This window comes from Vombatus ursinus, unplaced genomic scaffold (genome assembly GCF_900497805.2).
Source record: "Vombatus ursinus unplaced genomic scaffold, bare-nosed wombat genome assembly UNPS02014167.1, whole genome shotgun sequence".
NCBI lineage: Eukaryota > Metazoa > Chordata > Mammalia > Diprotodontia > Vombatidae > Vombatus > Vombatus ursinus.
The window spans coordinates 889,479-912,305 of NW_020953945.1; the positions used below are offsets into that span (position 1 = coordinate 889,479).

The 22,827-nt window shown below is 52.9% G+C and overlaps 1 protein-coding gene across 1 annotated transcript in view; it reads left to right on the plus strand.

Moving 5' to 3' along the window:
• Window positions 1-17,382, plus strand: part of ARVCF (ARVCF delta catenin family member) — a 115,681-nt gene extending 98,299 nt beyond the window's left edge. The window contains exons 11-17 of the mRNA XM_027859417.1: window positions 173-319; window positions 372-564; window positions 1,391-1,502; window positions 4,904-4,997; window positions 6,126-6,179; window positions 12,685-12,770; window positions 15,753-17,382. Of these exons, the coding sequence (XP_027715218.1) occupies window positions 173-319; window positions 372-564; window positions 1,391-1,502; window positions 4,904-4,997; window positions 6,126-6,179; window positions 12,685-12,770; window positions 15,753-15,854 (788 nt within the window). The 3' untranslated portion in view covers window positions 15,855-17,382. The remainder of the gene's footprint in view (window positions 1-172; window positions 320-371; window positions 565-1,390; window positions 1,503-4,903; window positions 4,998-6,125; window positions 6,180-12,684; window positions 12,771-15,752) is intronic.
• Window positions 17,383-22,827: the final 5,445 nt, after the last annotated feature.

Below are 22,827 nucleotides of genomic sequence, written 5' to 3' on the forward strand. Positions count from 1 at the left end.
GCCCCAGGGCAGCCCTGTGGGCATGGCTCAGCATGGGCACAGCCTTGTGTTTTGGGGGCCACATGGGATTGACTGTGTGTATCGACACCCTCCCCTTGCCACGTGTGAGTGTGTGGGCCCTCCAGGCAGACCGGTGTGGGTGACCACGGGTGTGTCCTATGTGGGCACACAGGTGATCTCACCCGGGCAGGCCCTTGTATGAGATGCACATTTATGGACCGTGTGTGCGTGGGTCCTCTCACAGGGCCCCTGAGGCCTGGCCTGGTGGTGTGGGTCCCCACGTGGGCTTCTGTGTGTGTGGACCCATATTACAGGGGACGCCTGATTAATTAATTAATAATTAATGCTGCCGGCTACCCCCCCCCCCGCAGGGAGCTACGCCATGGCCGAGCTGGTCCGCAATCTGCCAAGCCGGCAGCAGCGAACAGCCAAGAACCTCGAGGAGGACACCGTGGTCGCCGTCCTCAACACCATCCATGAGATCATCACAGACAGCGCCGAGAATGCCCGCTCCCTGGTGCAGACCCAGGGCATTCAGAAGCTGGTGGGCATCAGCAAGTCGAGGTGGGTGCCGGCAAGCCCCATCCTCTCTCTGGTCCTCGGTTTCCTCATCTCTAGAGTGAGGGGATTGATTGGACACGATGGTCTCTAAGGACCTATCGAGGCAACAGAGACGGGAGGTGTGGGATTCCAGAGAGGGAGGGGGATGGCGGGGCCAATGTCCGTAGGTTCCCCATTCACAAGGGCACGCCTGTCCAGACCCAGGTGGTAGAAACCAACCCCTTCCTGAGCACATCTGCTCACCTCCAGTTCAGAAATGATGGGAAAAATAACTCAGGAGAAGCCCCCAAGTAAAATGGGCTGCCTTGAGAGGGGGTGAGCTGCCCATCACTAGAGGTCTTCAAGCAGAGGCTACATATGGGCCTGGTCAAGTTGCTTCCCTCTGTTTGCACCTCAGTTTCTTTATCTGCAAAACTGGGAGAACGGCCTTTATCTTGGCCCTCCCATCTGACGGGGTCGGGGCGGGGGGTGCCACGAGGAAGGCGGTTTGCCACATTCTTAGCACTCTCCATTATCAGAATAATCATTCAGAGAACTCAAGTGACTTGCCCAAGGTCCCACAGCTAGTAAGGGCCAGAGCCAGGATTCGAACTCAGTCCTCACCAACTGGAACTGGGCATCTGTCTGTGATGGGGCAGCAGCATCAAGCAGGATCTGCCCCGAGGCCTGGGAGAGGCCAGTCCCCAGCACTTTGAAGATGCTCGGGTCTGCTGGTCCCTCCCTCCCCCCTGCGCCCAGGCAGTTCCCTGTGAGCCCTTCTGGAGGTGAGGCTCAGACCCACCTATGTGAGCGTCCGTCTGTCTGTCTGTCTGTCTGTCTCTCAACCCAGCCAGTCCATGCGAGAGATGAAGGCGGCATCCCACGTCCTCCAGATGGTCTGGAGTTACAAGGAGCTCCGGGGGGCCCTGCAGAAGGACGGCTGGAATAAATCTCATTTCCAGGTCAGGCCTGGCAGGTGGGGGGCCTCCGGGGCAGAAAGGGGTGGCCCACATCAGAACCAATCATCGACTGGGTTTAATCCTAGGATAGACTGGCCTTTAAAGGGAGGGGTCTTTTTGTCTTTGTCTTCCTCTCCCTGAGCCTCAGTTTATTTATCTGCAAAATCGGGATAACAGTATTCTCCCCACCCCCGGGGTTGTTGTCAGGAAAACAGTTTGTCCGTCTCCTAGTGTATGGGAATCTGAGTTCTCGTTCTTAGAATGATAACCGTTCCAAAATTCCACAGAGAGTGTCAGAGTCAGAATTCGAACCCAGGGTTCTCCTGACTCCGGATTCAGTGCTTTTTCCACTACCCCAGCTCCCATTTCAGAGCTCTGGGGGAAAATCACTTAGCAAAAGCTAAAGTTTATCCCCTGTCTGTGGTGCTTGATTAGAAAGATAATGTACTGTGTAGGTCAAGTATGGGACAGCTATTTATCTTCTCCACACAAAAGAGTGCTTATAGCACAAAAAAACATAAAAGCCTCCATTGACAAAGAATTAAACCATAAAACAATAACCCTTAACTGCTATTATATACTCTCAGGAGGTTGAGACATCAAAACATGAAACGCCATTTCGTCTTCACCTTGGCTTGGCACTGTTCAAACACCCACCTGAGCACCAAGCCAAGGCTGGACCTTATCCCTTTATCAGAGGTCATGTTCTGAGAAGGAGGTAGCTGCAGAGGAGGGGTGGGGGAAGAGAGGTCTCGTTAGCACCTTCCTCCTTTGTTACCTTAGACCCCCCCCCCAGTAATGCCCTTTCTCAGATCTCCCTCCTCATCCTACCTGATGGAGCCTGCCTGCCTGCCACCCCAAGCCAGTTCACATCCAGCTATGTTTATGGAGCAGGGCTTTCTAAATGCCCAGCCTGGGGCTTGGCTCAACTCTGCTGCTGGGGGAATAGAGCTTGCCCCTGTCCTCAGGGAGCTCCCAGTCCACTTGGAGAGAGAAGACCCCCCCCCACACCCAATTAAACAACAGAAGGATATATTGAAGGAAAGTGTGTATTGAGTCTGGAGATGACAGCTAATGAGAGTCTGAAGCCACCATTTTAGGGAGACATTTCCAAACTAAGGTTCTGTTCCCCAAAACGATATTAAGCGTGTCCCTTGTAAGAACTCCCAAACCTACACACTTTAGAAATGTAGAAACAGACTTTTCTGGCCTATTTAAAAAAGCTTCCAAATAAGGGTTTCACTGGGTTTCAAACCCTGTTTGTCAAAAAAAAATTCTATATGAAAAGGGAGCCGTCCCACTGAGTTGGCATGAAAATATTAACAGTGGCTAATTAAATAGTTAATCCTATTCATTCTTTAATAATTCTAGTTATTTTTCGCTCAGTCTGTGGGCCTTTATGAAGCATTTGCCATGTTCCTGGCACTGTGCCTAGCCCTTGGGACGCAGAGAGCAGTTCCTGCCCTCTGGAGCTTACTAACCCAAGAGGCCCCTGCAGGTCCATACAACATGTAAGCCAGCCTGGGAGAGGAAGATGCCAGCAGCCAGGGGGACCAGGAAGAGCCTCCTGAAGAAGGGAGACCTAGGCTTCAGGCCTATCTCTGACATACATGGAGTCTGTAAACATGGCCAGGTCCCTTCCTGAGCCTCAGTTTCCCCAGCTGTAAAATACAGATAACACAATGGGCATTACACCTTCTTTAAGGGGCTATGATGAGGATCATAGGAGCTTATGAATATCAAGTACCACTAATTTGCTGTGTGACCATGAATAAGTGTCTTAACCTCTCTGGCCTCAGTTTCTTCATCTGTTCAATTGAGGGTTTGGAGTAGATCCCTGTCAGCTCAAAGCCTGTAAGCCTCTAATGCTAGGCATTTGGCAAAACTCTGAGCTTTATATAAATGTGAGCTCCCACTACAGCGAAGGTTCCTGCCAGCCCAGGATTCAGCAGAGACACTGCTGTGGTCATTACCTGGAGTCCCAGGCCTGCCAGGGAATGGGGCAAAGGGACTGAAGCCCTTGAGCTGGCGGTCAGTGGAAGCGACTGCAAGGGCCCAGGCCCAGAGTGGGTGGGAGGCTGACCGTGGAGAGGAGGAAGACAGCTGTAAGGTCCCCAGGCAGGCAGGCAGTCAACAAACATTCCAAGTGCCTGGCACAGTGCTAAGTGCTAAGGATGCAAAGACAAAAATCGGATCTTTGCCCTCAGGGAGCTCACGTGCTAATGAGGGGAGACAACAGTTAAACAACAGAGTAGAGGAAGGTGATCTCTAGCAGTGGAGGGACCAGGCAAGGCCTGCAGAAGGTAGCATGTGAAGGAAGCCAAGAGGCAGATGAGGAGACGGAGAGCATTCCAGGCATGGGGCACAGCCAATGCAAAGGCAAAGAGGCAGATGGGCTATCTTGTGTAAGGAATATCAAGAAGTCCAGAATAGCTGGCCCTTAGGATGCCTGATGGGGACAAGAAGGAGAAGACCAGAAGGAGAGGAAGAGGCCAGGCTCTGAAGGGTGTAAAAACCAAAGAGGATTTTCAATTTGATTCTGGAAGCAATAGGGATTATTGAGTAAGGGGATGGTGTGGTCAAACCTGTGCTGTAGAAGATAACTTTGGTGGCTGAGGGGAGGATATATTGGCCTGAGACAGGCAGATCCCCCCCCCCAGCAGCTATTGCGGTGATTAAGGTGAGAAGTGATGAGGGTCTGCACCAGGGTGGGGGCAGTGTTGGAGGAGAGAAGGGGACGTATTCACGAGGTGCTGCAGAGGTGATGGAATGTGGCCTCTTTGACAAGTAGAAGGGCCAGCCTTGGTCAGCAGCAAGGCCACGTTATCCTGTGAGACCAAGGTGAGGAAGGAGGAAGTGGCAGAAAGCACCTTGGTGGTGGGAGATGAGGAGGAGGGGAAAAGAGGGAGCTCATGGCAAATGGCCTCAATTTTATCTGTAAAATGGGAGGTTCTCTGGGTTCTCAGCCTCATGAGAGGTGGGGAGAGGGAGCCATGGGAGGCTTGAGGAGGGGTGAGAAGGTTTGGAGGAGCTGCCGTGGAGAGCTGATGCGAGAGATGAGTAGGATTGCCGAGCGGCAGCGAGAGCCCAGCTGAGGTTGTGTACCATAGATTTGTAGAGGACCCAGTCAGGACCACTGGTGATCTCCACCTTCATTCATCAGGAGAGAAGGTGACAAATGATGGGAGCGATCCAGGCTGAGGCATGGCTGGGTCTAACCCTCAATATGCTAGGGATTCAGGAGAGGAGAACAGTGTAGAGATGGTGAGAAGAGGAGAGAGTGGGGAGATGGCCCAGGGGAGGGCTGAGGAGCCATTAGGGATGCCCAGCCTCCCTCGAGCTCCCTGGGGACCTGGAGCCATGGTCCTGTGTCCCTCGATGATGAGCGGTGTTTTTCTGTCTAGTCGGCGGTGTCTAGCACTCCCAAGGGATCCAAAGGGACTCCAGGCAAGGCTGGCTATGACGACAGCACCCTGCCTTTGGTGGAAAAGACCCATGGTGAGTGCCGGGCAGCGGGGCGGCCTCTGGCAGCGATCTGGGGGCCGGGGACACTTTCCTTCCATCTCATTTGTCTGCTTGTGTCTCGAGGCCCGCATAGCCGTGGAAGGAGGGCCTCAGAGCCCAAGGTCCTGGGGTTCTGGGGTCAGGGTTATAAGCTTGGCCCAGAAGAGCCTTCTACTCCCCCCGAGTCTCACTTACAGTGTAGGTACCCAGCAGCCACTGGGCAAACCCTGGCACCTTAAAATAAGGGCTTAATGGTCACACCTGCCAGGCTTCCTCTGGACAAGGCCCTCGAGAGGACACTAACACACTTCCCTTACACGATGCTTTTGTATAAAGGAAAGAAAGAACGCTGTGCTTGGGCAAACAGCAAGGTTGAAGCATTGCAGAGGGCAGGGAAATCCTAGCCAACCAAAGGACACATTTTAAATGCGGGTACCGGTCAGTGCCTTTCTCCCTAGTCTTCAGCATTTATCCGTCACAGCTCCGTCCCCAGCCCAGGCAGAATGAGCTCGTCCCAGGTCATTCCACCAACACCGGTGCCAGTAGCGCTAGGGCCACGTTCTTGGACCCTGCGGCCCTTCCTCCTTTCAGAGCGAAGGCGGCAAGTGCCCAGGGGCTCTGGGTTCATCTTGCCTCCTACCCCCCCAGCAGCCATCGTACCCACCCGGGCCAGCCTCCAGACTGGTCCCTTTGCCGTGACTCGATGTTATCCTAGCAGATTAGGGAGAATCCAGCAGGTTTCATCCTGAGACAGGCTGGGGTACCTGGGGTGGTCAGGGCATAGCCGCCTCTGGGGCTCCGTTCATCCCCGACCACATCTGTCCTTTGTCAGCTTTCCAGATGGGACTGACCTCCTCTTCCAGCTGAGGACCAGGGGTCAATGGGGCTGATGGGAGGAGGGTCCACACCAGCTTCCTCCTTCTTCATTCTCTTCCTGCTCAGGCCAGAGGCCTTTCTCTACCCTCTCTCCTCTCTCGTCTCTCCTCTCCTCTCTCTCCTCCCACCTCCACTCCTGGGAGTCCAACCAGCTGGACCTCAGAGACCATTCTCACTCGGTCCCCACCCCCGGGGGAGGCAGGAGATGCCGCCCTTCAAATGGAATGATTCCTTCTTGTCTTGTAGATAACGAGAGGTGCGGCAGCCGCGATATGATCCCAATGGATGAACTCGGCCCAGGTAATTGCTGCCCCTGCCCTCCCTTCATTGTCCTCCCTTACGCCTGCCGCTCAGTGTCTAAGGGAAATGATCTGACGTCCAGACCCAGAGTCTTCCTTCCTCTGAGAGCGGCTGTCTCTTCTCCCCTCAGCCCCCGTGTAACATGGCCCCAGGGGCTGCTCGTGAGGGCTCCCCGTTCTGGGCCAGGATATGACATGACTGGGAAGAACCTCCCTGCTCAGGGGACATTGAGGTCCTCTGGTAGTCCATAGGCATAACCTTCTCCTGGAGAAAGAAATCCAGCTCCGAGGACGGTCAGGGCATGGCTCACCGATTCCCTGTGATGTTGGTAGAGAAACTTCTCAGAAACATTACCATCCCTCTCCTCCCGATGAGGATACTGAGGTTCAGAGAGGCTCACACCTCACCTAGACTCCCAAAGTTAATGACAGAATTGGGGCTCCTACTGGCTCCTTTGATCCTAAGGCCAGCCTTCGTTCTACCCCACCAGAGCTGGCTGAAGGCCCTCGAAACCGAGGACATCCGAAATGCCCTCCCTGGCCAGGCCCATAGTTAAGGATGCTCTCAGGTCAGAGTTCCAGGAAGCAGTTCATGGCAGACCTGGTTAGCCGGCTCCATGATGTCGTCAGGAGAGTTCCCCCAGTTACCCATAAGCGCGTCTTTAAATGAAGGCTCTTCTTGTACTTAATCATGCTCTTCTGGAGACTTGATCTTGTGGGCCTGGGAGGCCTTCCTGGGCAGTGCCCACTGTCTGCCAGGGCGGCCACAACTGGCCACACCAGGTACGTGATGACAAAGCCTCCTGGAGGCTCTTCCCCCAGACTGAAAAGGAGGTGGCCGCCTGCTTTCTGGAAACAAGCCCCCCACGATGGAGGAGAACCACTGTCCCACAGCAGGTGGGGAGAAGATTGTCTCATGTTTGCCACCAAGTCTGTGACTCAGCAAGGCAGAGGCCATCCCACCACACGCAGGGAGAACGCTGTGCCGCCAGAGCCAGGGAGAAGGCCAATTGTCCCATGGTAGCCGACATGCCTGCCCCTCAAGACGGAAGGCTCTCCGACAGTGGCCAGGCAGAAGATGGTCCCCGCAGCAGGACAGACGGCTGTCTATCTACCCGCCATACTGAAGAAATACCCTTGGGGATTCTAAGTTTCCCCAAACCAAAGGCAGCTCTCTCTGCCCTTCCCCTGGACCATAACCTTCCACCCACCAGGGGGAGAAGCGTATCCCCGGGAGAGGCAGGACAGAGAGCATGGCACCCCAAGCTCTCCATCTGCCTCAAGGGTCCCCCATGTGGATCTCCAAGTACCTGAGGACCTGCCCTGGGCACATTAGGAGGAAACACTAGTCTGAAGGCTCAGGGCCTGGTGGCTGGCAGCTCTAACTCTCCCCATCCACCCCCAAAGTCCAGGCCAGCTGTGTCAGTCACTGGAATCGATGAATGGCTAGCCAGAGTCACACAGCTGCAGCATTGCGCAGGACCTCACTGGCCCTCGTGACCGCTCCCCTCTCCAGGAAGGCCAGCTTTCTCCCTCTGCTTCAAGGCCTCCGAGGAAGGGACCCCCAGCACCTCCAGAAGCCCAGGCCCCTTCCAGATGGCTCCAAAGGTCAAGAGAGGTTTCTTCACATCCCAGTCCCCCACTGCTTGTGGGTCTTGCCCTGGGGCCGAGCCCTTTACCCCATGACAGGCCTTCAGATACTTCAGGACAGCTAATGTCTGTCCTCCCAACCTCTTCTCTTCCTCAGGCTGAACAAAAAACTGTTATTTTTTTAAACCAAGATAAAGTAACTGACTTCACATCGCCTCCGGGGCAAACGTAACCTCTCTGGGCCTCAGTTTCCCCAGCTGTAAAAGGTGCGGTTGAACCCAGGGGATCACTAGGATTTCTCCCAGCAGTGACAGCCAGCTCCTCCCACCGGTCTTTGGGCTGCGGGTTCCCAGACCTCTCCCCATCCTCAGCCTCCTCTTCTGGGCACGTCCTGGCTTGTCGAGGATTTTCCTGAAATGGGGAGCCAGAAGCATCTGAGCCGGGTGGGGTGTCTGTAACCAGAACTGTTAGCTCTCTTCTCATCCAAGGCCCCACACCTGACGTAGTATCTCCTGAGAGCCGCTGGCTTATCTGGATTCCAGATCGTTACCTCGACTCTACCACCAAAACCCATGATTTGGCCAAGCTGCTGGCCAGCCTTGCTTTCCACCAGCCTGCATTTGTGATGTTGGCCCTTTTGAGCCTGCGTGTAGGACTGATGGGGTGTTCAGGGAGGGCTGCTCGTCCACCTTTGGTGTCCACCCGCCACCCAGCTCTCACCTGTGGCTGCAGAAGCTGCAGCACGCACGCACGGCGGCCATGCCCTGGTAAAACCAGCAGACGGACCTCAAACCTGTCAGTGAGTCAGGGCGATGGCCACCCCAACCAGGTGAAGGCTTCCCCGGCCCAGGAGGGACAATATACAAACAACTCCGTCTGTATGTTGACGTGCAGTGACCTGAGCTCCCTGAAAGCAGCCGGCGAGACCTGGCCAGCTCCTCCTTAGCTGCAGTCTCCACTCCCTGACTGACCAGTTCCTTCTGGCCTTCTGGGTCCAGCATTTACTCTCCTGGGAAGAGAAAACAAGGCAAGCACAAGATGAGCAGTTCAGCTTTCTTGCCATCGTCCGATGGCATCGGTCGGCTGACATCTATAAGCTCCTACTATGTGCCAGCTAGTCCACCCTGAGCAGCGCTCCTGTGCCTTCTTTGATCCCTCTCGTGCTTTGCCATCACCAAAAAAAGAAAAAAAGTCCACCTTTTGGCCATTCTGCCAGCCCGGTTCCTTCTGAGTAGCTGAGTGGTACAGTGGTTAGAGCTGTGAGCCTGGAGTTCGGAAGACTTGACTGGCCTCAGACAATTACTAGCTGTGTGACTCTGGCCAAGTCACTTAACCTCTGTTTGCCCCAGTTTTCTCAACTATAAAATGGGGATGATGATAGCACCTACGTCCCAGTGTTGTGAGGATGAAATGAGGCACTATTTGTAAAGCACTCAGTACGGTGCCTAGCATGTAATAGGTGCTTTACAAAGATTTGTTTCCTTGCTTAAGGACTCCTGATACTGCGTGTCCTGGCCCCTCATGTAGTCTGGAGAAGCCTGTGGACCCCTTTCTCTGAATCATGTTTTTAAATGTATGAAGTGAAATGTAGGGAATTCCAAAGGATGTCAATTATAATGAAATACAGTGATCAAAGTGTGCTTTAAAAGCAGTTCACAAACCCCAGGTTAAGGGTCCCTCTTTTATAGGTCAACCAACTTTCATTTATTAAGCGCCTACTGTATGCCAGGCACCAGGCTAAGCAGGGAGGGTAGTAATAGCTTTTTTTATTTCACCTTCCCGTGTTCCCATCTTCCAAACATCTTTTTTTTATTTTTTCATCTGAGCCTGTCCCTGAGCTCCCTGCTCACGCGCGTCACTCTCCTCACTCACCCATCGTCTAACTGGAGAAAACCAAATGCAGAGAGAAGACCGCACAAAGGGGAAATCTGGGGGAGGCAGGTGGAGGTAGTGTGGCTCAGTGGCACTTCTCCCCTCTCCTTCTGGAGAGTTCCCCGTGCTGGCCCTTGAGCCAACATCTCCTGCGAAGCCAAAGTCCGATAAGTGCTATCTGTCATCTCTCCAAAATCTTGGAAGTCTGCTCTCCTGAACCACAGGGCACCCCCTAGGCCGTGCCTGGCTTTCCTCATCTTTGCCGTCATGTAACACAATCACTCTGGGAAGGAGTGGGTGCGAGGCTGCTTTTTACCCCTTACCTCTTGTTGGCTCGATGCGGGGCCAGATTAGGAGTTCTTGTGATTGCTCTCTCCATCTTTTGAAGGTGAGGTCACAGACTTAGCCTATTAGCTGCTCAGGTTAGGGCAGAACGCTAGCGGATGTCTGGATAATTGAGGCTGCCCTCCCCTCCCCCACTATGGTATCTTGCTTCTGGGCCAGGTTTTTGATCTATTTCCTCCTTCTGTCCAGGTGGTCTTTAGGACACATACCCTCACCACAGTCTTCCTTTTATTTCCACCTCCCCTGATCCTCATGCCTCATGGAAGCCAGAGGTGGTCTGACCCTTAGTGTTCACAGTTGGGACCAAGCTAGGGTCTCAGGAACCTGGAAGCAGCTACATTGGCTTTAGGAGTTACTGGGTCCATGGAAGAGACTTGGGGAACATCTCCACTAGCAGACCAAGAAGTCTGTAAGCGTGCCACAGGGTATTAGGATGTAAAAGCCAGCAACACCAGAGGCCGTGTGGGCCAGCCGACCGCCCCGTCACCCTTGTCTGACAAATCCCCACTTTCTTAGCATTGGAATTGAGCCCTGGCAAGGTCCAGGATGAGTCGTCCTTCCTCCCAGACCAGGGCTCACTGCCCCTTCCCATTCAGAGTGACCCCCCTGGGCTTCATTCCCTGACCCAGAGAACTCCTGTGTGCTGAGATATTGGTGTCTGGTGATGGCACCCAGAGCCAGGATGATTTGGGGGAAAGAGCCTAGGTCTGGGAGTTAGGATCCTTCTGAGGGCTGCCAGGGGCAGAGTCCCACTAAGGACAGTGCCAGGGGCCCTGGGGATTCCTGGGAGGAGCAGGCAGCCACTAGAACACCCCGTAACGACTGTCCCCAGAGACCTCAGGTCCTAGTGAGAACGGAACAGAGGGGAGGCAGGGCTTGGGCAAACCTCAGGCAGGAGGCCATGCAGAAAACTTTACAGAAAGGAAAACAGATGCCATTCTCTCCCTTGTGGCGAGTTTGAGACAGGCTCGCCCAAGAAACACGTCTGCCTGTCCCTTAGTGAGGGTGATTGGGGCTGTCAGAGGAGACGGGAGGCTCCATTTGTCACCACTAACGAGGGAAATGAAATGCAAACGCGTCTGTGTGGTCCCTTCCAAGGGTCCGCAGCCCCTCGATTTCTGTGATCACTAGGTTATCCCTTTGTAAAGGCCCATCTGTCTTTTCCCCTGCCTCAGTCCCCATAAAAGTAGGCTTCTGGGGTCCTGCCAGACCCCCTACTCTGAACTGAGAAGGATCTCAAAGGGCATCTGGCCCTACCTCCTCATTTTACATATGGGGAAACTGAGGCCTAGATTGAGAAAGGGGCTTTTCCAAGGCCAAGTAGAGAGTAAAGGTTGAAATCAGGATTCAAACTCAGAATTGGTGTAATGGAAAGAACCCTGGTCCTAGAGTCAAAGGATTTAGAACCTGGGGTTTCTGAGCTGCTTGAGTCCAGTACCCACCAACCAGGGAAATGTTCAGGAATTAAAGGCGCTGAGGCAGCAGGAAAGGGTGGGGAATGGAGGTGGGGGTTGTAGGACCCTAGATCCAGAGCTGAAAGGCACCTCAGCGGCTCCACTCCCTCACTTTACTGAGGAGAAAACTGAGGCCCTGAGAGCAGTGACTTCCCCAAGGTCACACAGCTAGTACGTGTCAGGGGCAGGATTCACACCCAGGTCTCTCAATTCGCATCTGCTGCTCTGTCCACCAAGGCATGTTGTCTCTTAGCCAAAAGGGATGCAGGAGGTGGGCTGGGACTTGGGGTCCCAGAGTGTAAGGCGGGGAAGGCCGCAGGGGCAGGCAGTTAGCTCCGTACCTCTCCCAGGGCTGGGCTCTATACGCGGAAGGAACTGCATGAATCTTCCCTGGTCCATCTCCGGTCAGTCCACGTTAATTTAACAAGCATTTATTAAGCCTCTGCTCTATGCAAAGGTCTGTGCTGAGTGCTGGGAATACAGAGACAAAAATAAAAATGAGTTCTTTCCCTCAGGGGGCTTACATTCCTAAGGGTGGCGAGGGTGGGAAGGAGGTACAGCATGGACACAGAGAAGTGAACCCAGATAATTGAGGAGGGGGAGCCTTCCTTTAGGAGATGGCCCCCGAGAGGAGCCTTGACAGAAAGGTGGAGGTGAGGAGGGAGGGCATTCCAGGCGTGGGGAACAACCTTTGCAAAGGTATGGAGGTAAGAGATGAAATGCTGAGCTCAGGAAACAACGAAGAGATAATGAATCTGGATTTTTTTTTTCTCTACTAGTATTTACTGTTTAAAAAAAAGGACTATGGGAAGATCTTAAGGGGACGGCAAAGTTCAGTTAGCGTAGGAGAGAAGGCAGGCATTGTAGGCAGCAGGGGATTCCATATTTCCATAATTCCAGTAGGATGGGAGGGGCTGTTCCCGGGGGTAGGGGATGGGATCAGGGGCGCAAGGAAAGGGGCTGCTGCTTCTCCAGGACCTGAAGGCCGGACGAGAGCATGGGCGGTGAGGGAGAGGGGACCAGAACCGAGCTGAGGAAAGTCCTGGTTACAGTGGGTGGACTGTGTTTGCCTAGAGGCTGAGCGCTGGGTCTCCTGCTCTGGCAGGTCTTTGGGTGGAACCTGTTTTCTCATCTGTGAAATGGGGATGCTGACCCTCCCACTGCCTCCCTGTCTGGATTGTGGGAAGGCCCTTGAGTTGTAAAGTGTCACAAGAAACATGCTGTCTTTGTTTTTGACTTCCTTAGATGGCTACTCCACCATCGACCACCGGGAACGGAAATACCGAGCTGGGGACCCCTCGGGCGACGCCTCTGAGAAGGAGCCTTTGAAAGTAAGTGACTGCTGTGGGGAGCCCTTCCCTGGGATCCCGCCTGGCTAGGGAGCGGCTCACAGGGCATGTGGTCCTCTGAGACCCTCTGTCTCAGAATCTGTCAGCTCAGAGCTAAGTGTTAAACCCTCCTGCCAGGGTGAAGGGAACATTTCTCACCCCCAACCCTCGGCTCTGTTTGCTCAAACAGTTCGCCCACAAATCCCCCTCCCTGGATGTTCCCCAAATATCTGTTTTCCTTTTAGTTGTAGGTTTAGTCATTCAGCCCTGACCCCTTTTCCAGCCCAAGGGGCAGTGGCAAGGATGGGCATTTAGGCTCGCTCCCATGGGGAAGTGTGGACGGCCACGTATGTGAGTGTGCGTGCACGTATGCATGCGTGGATGTCTAGAGAACCGGCCTCCTGCGTCAGCAGAGCAGGTAGTAGCCTCCGTAGTGTGAAAGGAGGGGCGGTCAGTCAGCAGGCTCTTGCTGAAGGCTGACTGTGCACCCGGCGCTTGTCTATGACCCACAGTGGATAGGCGCACCCCTGCACTCTGAGAGCTGATGGTTTGGCCAGGGCATCATAGAGCCAGAGCTGGAGGGGGGCCCCACAGGCCTCGAGCAGCCAGACAAGCCAGCGTTCCCCAATAGACTGAGCACTAAGAGAGGCACAGACTGCTAGGAAGGAGGAGCGAGTAGTAGGGGCCAAGACTGGATTAGAGAAGGCTTTGAATGCCAGGGTGAGGAGTGGGAATGCAACTTATAAATAGAAATATGCAGTGTTGTTGAGTGGGGGGGGGTGATGTAATCAGGAAGATCAGTCCAGGGGCATCTGGAAGGAAGAGAGCAGTGGCCAGTTAGGGGGCTGCCTACTTCAGTGAGCTGGAAGGAAATCAGTGTGTCAGCCCCCGACCCCTCTAAAGCTGGGGGCTGCTGAGCTCATGAGAAGGGCGGTGGTCCAGGTAAGAGGTGAGAAGGGCTGGAACTAGGGTGAGGGCTGCTGTGATGGAAGGGCAAGAGTGGTAGAGATGGAATCATGGAAACAGACAGCAAGCACTTATTAAGCACCTACTGTGTGCCAGGCACCGTGCAGAGTGCTGGGCGTACCAAGAAAGGCAGAAGCACAGTTCCTGCCCTCGGGGTGCTCCCAGTCGGATGGATGGAGGAGCCCAGATGACCTTGGGCTTCCATCCTGAGTGACTCAGTGAGGATCGTTGGGCTATCAGCACAAGAGAGGTCGGGGACGGTCGAGGTCTGAGGGAGAAAGAATGAGGTGGCGGGCTTGAGGCTTTGATGGGAGCATCCAGCCAGAGATGCCCCCAGGCAGCTGGCAGGGCCTGGAGCAGGCAGAGAGGCCAGGGCTGAAGAGGCAGTTCACAAGCAGGTTGAGTACCTACTGTGTGCCTGGTTCTGGAGCCCATGTGGACCTCCCCTCTAGAAGCTTACATTCGACATAGGGCCTGAGTCTGAAGTGATGCTGAGTAATGTCCAGGGGGAGAGAGAGGCGGCCGCCCTCAGGGGGATCCCAGAAGGTGGACTCTAGGCTGTGGTGAAGGATGCTGGGGACTTTACAGGACGCAGATTTGGGGGTGAGATTAGGGGGGCAACGCCAAGGTTAAACGCCTGCAATTCTGTTAGAGAAACTCGTACCTAGAATCCTCTGCTCCAAAGTGGATCTTCCCAGGTGGGGGTCAATTGTGGGCATATTGGTGGGGGGGCCCAGGCCCTATGGGGGCGTCGAGGAGAAGGATGAGGCGGAGAGGGCCCCAGGAAGGAGCCAAGGTTTAGCCGGGCTTGTCCCGTGCACACATCAGGATAGCTCTCCCCTCCCCTAGCCATGCCTGGCAGCCTTCGGGGCCCTAGGCCCAGTGTGGCAGGCCCAGACTGCTGCCCAGGAGAGAGGCAGCCCCAGGCCCATCACCTTCCTAGCCCCGCTGCCCTCCCCCCACCCCCGCCTGCTGCCTCCAATGTTTCCTGTCCGGCTTCTGGTTCTTTGGGGAGCTCCGACATTTGCATGTGTCTGTCTGTGGGTCTGTGTGTCTGTGTGTGTGTGAGAGAGAGAGGCAGAAAGACAGAGACATAAAGAGATAGAAACAGAGATACAGAGAGAAAGGTGGGGAGAGAGACAGAGAGAGATGCAGAGAGAGAGACAGAAACAGAGACAGAGAGCAAGGTGGGGAGAGAGAGACAGCTCAAGGGGAGGGGGTGGGAGGAGAGAGACAGAGAGGGTGGCTGTCCCTGGGCTGCTTTTCCCCTCTCAGCAGGGTCGGCCGGATTGCCCTCTCAGAGGCTGAGCTGCTGGGCCTCCCCCAAGAGGCCGGACCCACCCTCGCCACCCGCTCTGGGTGTGGCAATCTGCTTCTGCTCTGAGAGGTGCCTTCCTGGGGTGAGAGGCTCAGCCTCCAGCCCCTGCAGCCCCTGGACCTCACTTTCCTTCTTGGCACAATAAAAGTGTCTCTGGAGTCCTTTTTAGCCCTCAAAAGGTGACCTATGACCTCTCTAGCATGAAGTCTCATGACCTTGTGAGCTCCCATTTTACATATGAGGAAACTGAGGCCCAGTGAGATTCATAAGATTTAGAACTAAGGTCCTGGAATGGCCCTTAGTGCTGAAATGGGATCCAGCCCCTTTGTCTTAATGGGAAAAAGCAGAGAGAGAGAAAGCAATTTCCCCAAGGTCACCCAGTGAGAGTAGGAGAGTCAGTATTAGAACTCAGATCTCTGGCCTCCCAGCTGTCCGCGAGATGTTGGTGGCCCTCCCCTTGTTCCCACACAGCTGACCGCCCTTACACCCAGCCCAAGGTGAGGGTGGGGGGTGGCGCTGTGTCTCCCTCCTCTGCCTCTTTGTCACTAATTCTGCTCCCGAGGTGGTGTCGGTCCGTCCATCCGTCAGCGTCCGTCCGTCCGTCCACGCCCCATGCCCCCCTCTGCCTCTCGTCAGCGTCTGATTAACCTCCTCTGTTTTGCTTTTAATGCCCACCCCCACCCCTGCCCTGCCTGCTGCAGACAGACCCGGCTAGAAAGCCCCCCCACAGGAGTAACCGGGCTTCAGTGAATCTGGTGGACGGCCGGGACCCTAAGCCACCGCCCGTTGACTCCTGGGTCTAACTTGCATGCCTGGTACGTTCTGTTCTGCTCTGCTCTGCTGGGGCCCGAGGCTCCTAATTAACCCTGTGTGGGGCTGCATGCTTGGCCCTCCCTCATCTCTGGGGTGTCCCAGCCCTCCCCCCTTCTGGTCCAAACCGGGCCTGAGCCTGGGCTCATGACAGAGGGACAGGTTCCTCAGAGGGGTCACAGAGGGAGCAGGGTGCCCACCTCTGGCACCAGTGATGGGTCTGGGGGCCACAGAGAGATGTGTTCTACATGGATTATCTCCAGTTGCCTGAAAGGGGGAAGGGGAGTGTCCTTGCCCCTCTCCCATTGCCAACCCCCCCTGTAGGAAGTCTGAAAGGAAGCAAGTTAGGCAGTGGTTGGTGCCCTGGGTGGGATCTGAGGCTGAAACCCCCTGCCCCCAGCATTCAGTCTGATTCTTCCCTCCCCGATGGGATCTGACCAATGGCCCTCCTCACTGTTGGGCACAGAGCCACTTGACCTGGGACATGGGTGTCTCATCCCCCTTTGTTCAAGTACTTGGGGATTCTCGAGGAAGCCCTGCCCCCAAACTAGCCTGCCTGGCTGACCTATCCTGGCAGAGACAGGCACAAGCTGCCACACCTGGCCCAGAATCTCGGGCATCCAGGCTCACCCCCTTCTCTGTCGCATCTCCAGCGCGTGGGCCCTCCACCCTGCTTGAGAGCCACTAGGGTCCCGTGGCAGCCCAAGCCGTACTTCCTGCGGGGGTGACCTGGATAAGACTCCCCTCGTCCTTCTCAGGACCCTGAGCCCCTGCCCCCCACCAAGTCCTCCCTGACCCCTCCTTATGCCCCCAGAGACTCTGCCTCCCAAAGCCCCTGCCTGGGGAGCCCACAGTGAACAGGCTTGGTGGGCAGTCCTAGCCACAGGCCCTGTGGCTGCTTTCCAAATGCCAGCCCAAGCTGGGAGAGGCTCACTGCCATCAATCTGCCCTCTAAGTGGGGAGGTCCTTGGGAGTGGCCTGCCATCGTTCCGGCTCCACAGTGACGGTGCCAGAGGTCCCAAAGCACGGGACCAGAGTCTGGGAGAAAGCAGGGCTCAGTATCAAAGCACTGGATTTGGAGGCAGGGCATACCTGGGTTCAAAACCCGACCCTCCTGCTTTCTGCCACTGTAGCACTACTCTGAGCCTCAGTTTCCTCCTTTGTAAAATCAAGAGGCTGGACTAGCTGACCTCTGGGGCCCCCTCCAGTTCTGGCTCTGTGATGAGTGAGTCCCACGACGGACAGTCATTTAACTACTGGCACTTTGGGCGTGAGGTCTGTGGTCAGTGGTCAGCGGCCAGCTAGGTGACATTGTGGGACACCGAAAGATGGGGTCCTCTCTTTGGCCCCTGGCCCCGCTGGGATCCTCTGCGAATAAAACCTCCGCAGGAAGCTGAGGACCAGGCCTTCCTTGGAGAGGCGAGAGAACGAGGCTGGCCGAACTGGCATCTCGGTGGGCCTGTCGTGGCATCGGGTATCACTGGCCACGGAAGAAAGGAAGCAAGAATTTATCAAGCACCTACTGCGTACCAGGCACTGGGCTAAGTGCCTTTTTTTTTTTTAAACACAAAACTACCTCATTTGATCCTCACAACCTGGCAAGGTAGATGCTATTATATCTTCATTTTACAGTTGAAGAAATTGAGGCAGCCAGAAGTTAAGTGACTTGCCCAGGGTCACACAGCTAGGAAGTGTCTGAAGCCCGATTTGAACTCAAATCTTCCTGACTCCAGAGCCAGTGCTCTAATCACCGGGCATTTCCTAGCTGCTGGGTCATGAGAAGCATAAGCAAAGGACCATTGTGAAAATAATTGTAATTTACACACCCATATCTGGGTGGTTCTTTTTTTCTCTTTTTTATTGTTGCTGTCTTTCGTTGTCTCATGACTTTCATTTCCCAAGATCTCCTCCCCCCTTCTTCTCCCCAGAGAGCCGTTCCTTGTAATCAAGAATAAGAAAGAGAAAAAAAAGGGATTCACCAAAATGAACATATCCATCCCATCTGACAATATAAGCAGTATTCCATACCCATTCCAAACCCTTCTCTCTGCAGAGAAGGGAGGGAGGACTCACTGTTGAGGGGGATGAAGAGGTAGAGAAAATTTATAAAGAATGTGACAAGAGGGTCCCAGTCAAGTTGGCATATATCAATCAACCAGTATTTATTAGGCATTTACTATGTGCCAGGCACCCTTCTTGGTCCCGGGGTATATAAAGACAAGAAGAAGTTGTCCCTGCCCTCAGGGAGCTCACATCTGAAGGGGAGAGATAACAAATCTCTCATAAACAGAATAAATACAAATATGTTCCAGGTTATCAAATACAAGATGGCTTGGGAGGGGGAAAAGTGACAGGAAAGGCTTTGTGCAGAAGCTGGTGCCTGAACTGCCTCTGAAAGAAACAGGAGGATTCTCTGAGGTGGAGGTAAGAAGGGCACACCTTCTAGGCATGGGCATGGGTGATGAGTGTCATGTATGAGGAACAGAAAGAAGGCCAGCTCGGGTGGCCCATAGAATGCGTAAAGGGGACTCGTGCCCAATGAGAGTGGAAAGATTGGTTGGGACCACGTTGTGTTGGGATTTAAAAACAAAATGGGTGTATTTTTTATCCTATAGGCAATAGGAAGCCACTGGATTTATTCAGAAGGGGATTCATGCAGTCAGATCTGGGCTTGAGGAAAATCACCTGGGCAGTAGCATGTAGGACAGACTGGAGAGAGGAAAGATATGAAGCAAGGAGGCCAATTAAGAGGCCATTGCAATAATCCAGGCAAGAGGCGATGCTTGCCTGAACCAAGATGGCGGCCACGGAGAGTGGAGAAAAGGGCTGGGATGCAACTAATTGGACAAGTTGGGGAGAGGAGCCTGGGAGCCTGGGAGAATGGCAAGACCTTTGACAGCTGTGGAGGTGTTTGGAAGAGAGCAGGCTTAGAGGGACAGATAATGAGTTTGGTTCTGGTTATGGTGAGTTCTAGATGTCTCTGAGAAATGAGGTTTGAAATATCCAATAGATAGGCAGTGATGCAGAGCTAAAGCTCTGGGGACAGACTGGGGCTGGCTGTGGAGACCCGGGAGTCATCTGCTTGGAGATGAGAGTTAAACCCATGAGAGCTGATGAGGTACTGGTGGGGGGAGGGGTGTGTGTGTGAGGAGGGAGAGAGACAAAAGAAAGAGAGAAGAGGGAACTGGGAACATGCACGTTGTTTTGGCAGTGACGTGGAGTGATGCCCAGTGACTTCAGTGTGCCAGGGAGGAAGATGAAAGATATGTTGGACATGTGGCTCAGGTTTAAAAAATGAGAAAAGACCAAAACTCATTTTACAGAAGAGGAAACTGAGGTGGTAACAGCACTTAAAGAGAATTGGTTCCTAACTAGTTAATAGGAATTAATTTTCTGGGAAGATGTCACCCAGGTAATAAGGAGCTGAGACTAGATCTGAACTCAGGTCTCGCTGACTCCAAGTCCAGCACTCTATATACTGTATACTATACACACTCTATATACACCTAGCTGCCTGCGTCATGAATACCATCTTCAAGAAGAAAGTCAGAAGATGCTGAACATCTGACCTGGGAAAAATGTAACAGTCCTGCCCTCACAGAGTTTACATTCTTTTAGAGGAAACCATTGGCTCTTCTCCGTAGCTTACAGAGAAGCTTGTAGTGCACAGCAGTGCTCAGGGGAGTTGTTTCTTCATTGGGGGTCTGTGTGGAGTCAGCAGTGTTGTTGACCATCAGCTGGTTCGAGCAATGGTAAAAGTCAGCGCTGAATGAGAAAGAAGGCAACACTCCGTCAACAACTCCCACCTTGTCCTCTTTGAATAAGCTACTGGCTGAAAAATGGGAAAGGGATCGAAGTAAAGACAAGGTCTCTGTCCATCGGCATCTTAGAGATGGTTAACTGATATCAAGCAGTCACCACCATGAGGAGTTCAAAAGAACCCCCAGAAAGCCTTAGCCAGCCACGTAGGCTCTCCTTGCCAGTTAGACACATGGCAGCCAAGGGGAATGCCTAAAATACAAACTTATCTGTAAAAATTGGGGAAGGACTGAAGGCTTCTTCTAATAGAATGTAAGCTCTTTGAGGGCAAGGACTGTTCAGTTTTTTTTCTTTGTTTCTCCAGCACCTCAAACAGCATTTGACTCTAGTGGGCACTTAATAGACGTTTGTTGGTTGCTGACAAAAGATTATGAATAGTGTCGCCTCACAACACGGTGAAAATCTGTGGAGGAGAAGATTAGTGTGTGTGATCTGACCAAGCTAAGGGGCCCCCAGAGAGCAGGCAGGGCTAAAACTGGCAGAAAAATAGGAAATGATCTATAATCATCTGTTATCATCTGTGAAAGTGGACCTGCTAAATTTGGAGACCCTGTTCTGTTTATCCATGCATTGTAGAGGAAGTGGGAATAGACTTAAGTTTAAATTGAGAAGAAGGGCCAGACCCGACCAAATCCATCCACCCTTCTCCCCCTGCCAAAAAAAAATCCATGCTGGAAGTGATGTGATATTAAAAATACTTAAAAGGAATTAATTCATTCCTAAATAATTAATTACAAGGAATTAATTTTCTGAGAAGATGCTGAAAGAGAAAAATTACAGATAGTTACTTTATCAGGGATGCAATATGGTAGAATAGAAATCAAACAATGAGCATTTATTAAGCACCTACTGTGTGCTAGGCACTATACTAGGCACCACGGATAAAAATATAAAAGATGAAACAATCATTATTTGAAATCAGAGGACATGAGTTCATATGACACTTCCAATACTTACTGCTTGTGTGTCTTTGGACAAGTTCTTTAACCTTTATGGGCCTCAGTTTTCCCAGCTGTAATGAGGAGATTGGACTAGATGTTCTCTAAAATTCCTTCAAATCTTCAATCTTATGACATCCCCCATAAAAAAAATGACCAATAACGTATAGGCAAACTCACCCCATAGGCCTACTTTTCCACCTTTACAAAATCATTATGAGAATGGTCTACACAGGTATGGAAGGCATCCTTGATGAAAACAGGAGAGAACAGGCAGGCTATTACAGCCAGTTTTCTGCCACAAGTGACATCATTGTAGCCACACAATTGACTGAAAGGTTCAGGGGAGACAAGATTCAGTGGTGTTTATCGATTTTGACTTGGGAAAGTTGGGTCTTCTCCAACAAGGCATCTTCGGTGCGTGGTCAGGATCTGTAATAATCTTGAGAATTAACCATGCCCAGCCATTCTCTGATGACCAGCATCAGACAAACGGGGAGACACGTGCTCGCCAAGGATGTTGTCCATTTCTGCAATGGAGGCTGCTCTGTGTAGAGTCTGAGGGGAAGAGGGGGTTCCCTGTGGATGGTGAGGCTAAAAGAGGGACTGTAGGAGTGGAGGGAGAAAGGGATGGATGCAAGAGATGACAGAGATGGGCCTGAAAGAGCTTGGCAGCTTTTTGGGTGGGGAGCAGGAGGGGAGGTAGAAGGAAGCATTTTTAACTACAAATTTAAAAAGTTTTTAACTTGGAGATTTCTAGCTTGGGTGATGCTAGAAGCTGGGAGGAAGGGCAGGTTTAAGGGCAGAGATGATGAGGTCAGTTTTGGTCATCTCGAATTGGAGATGCAGTTGGGGTGTGGGATGATGATGATGATGAAGATCTGGAGGGTGGGGCTGGAAAGAGCTGGGAGACATCCTCAGAGACAAGATCATGGAACCAATCCAGAAGAACTGATGAGGTCACCGAAGGAGAGACTTGTAGAGGCAGAAGAGGCCCAAGGACAGAGCTCTGGAAGACACCCCCAACCTAGATATGCAATGAGGAAGATGGTCAGATACAAAGAAGAAAGAGAGGGAGTGGTTGGGGCCTGCTCAGCAGTCAGGAGACCACCGGTGACCTTTGAAAGAGCAATTCCAGTAGAATGGCTGAGCTCAAAGGCAGACTTTAGCGAGTCGAGGAGTGAATGGGTGATGAGGCTGTGGAGGAAGTAGGTGCAGACAACCCTTCGGAGAAGTTTTTAGGAAATGGGAAATGAGATCTAGGATGCTGGCTAAGGGAAGGTGGTCAAGGTGGGACGAGATTTGAGGAGGTTTTCAAGGTTCACAAAGCCCCTTTCCAAGGCTTTGATGTGAAGCAGCTCACTGTGGTCACCCATTGGGACGTGTATCTGGGACAGACATGATAGAGACATGACCTAGAGGTGAAGCGTGAGCCAGATAGCACTTTCAGTGATCCCAAGTTCCTCCCTGATGCAAAAATCCATCATTCTCCAGTTGATGTCACTTTCCAAATTTACAAGTTACAGATCTTCAAACCCTAAGAATAAAGATTGTGGATGATCAGACGGAGAATGGGAGACACGAGGTGAAGGCAATGGGGCTGAATGGGCAGTAGCCTGTTGCCAATGATGACAGGCAGACTAGAAGGGGCATGAAAGATGTCATCCAGGACCCACCAAAACAGAGAAGGAGGTGGGACAATCCCCCGCCAGAGAAAGGGCTAACAGATGCCCAGCTGCATCTGGAGAATGGGTCTCTGGGCCACTAGCTGAAAGGCCAGGCCAGCAGAACCTGCCAAGCCCCATCCTGGCCCATCCTCTGAACCGGACACAGGCTAGTTGTGACGGAATGGTCAGAGGGTTGCTTGTCTTACCGGACTCAGCCAACCTTGCTGCAGGACCTCAGAGGCTCTGGGGTCTCCTTGAGTGGAGAAGGTCAGAGCCCAGCCACACCCTCCCATTCTTCATGGGCCTTTTCCATGTCTTCCCATAAATCCCATGACCCTTCCTTCAGTTGTACATCAACTCATTGGCAGCACGGAGCAAAGGGCTTGAAGTCAGGAAGACCTGGGTTTGAATTCTACCTTAATAGCTCAGTGAGCCCTTATAAAGAGCTTTAAGATTTATCAATATTGTCTCATTTCATCCTCACAAGAGCCTTGGGAGGGAGGGGTTACTATTATCCCCACATTACAGATGAGGAAACTGAG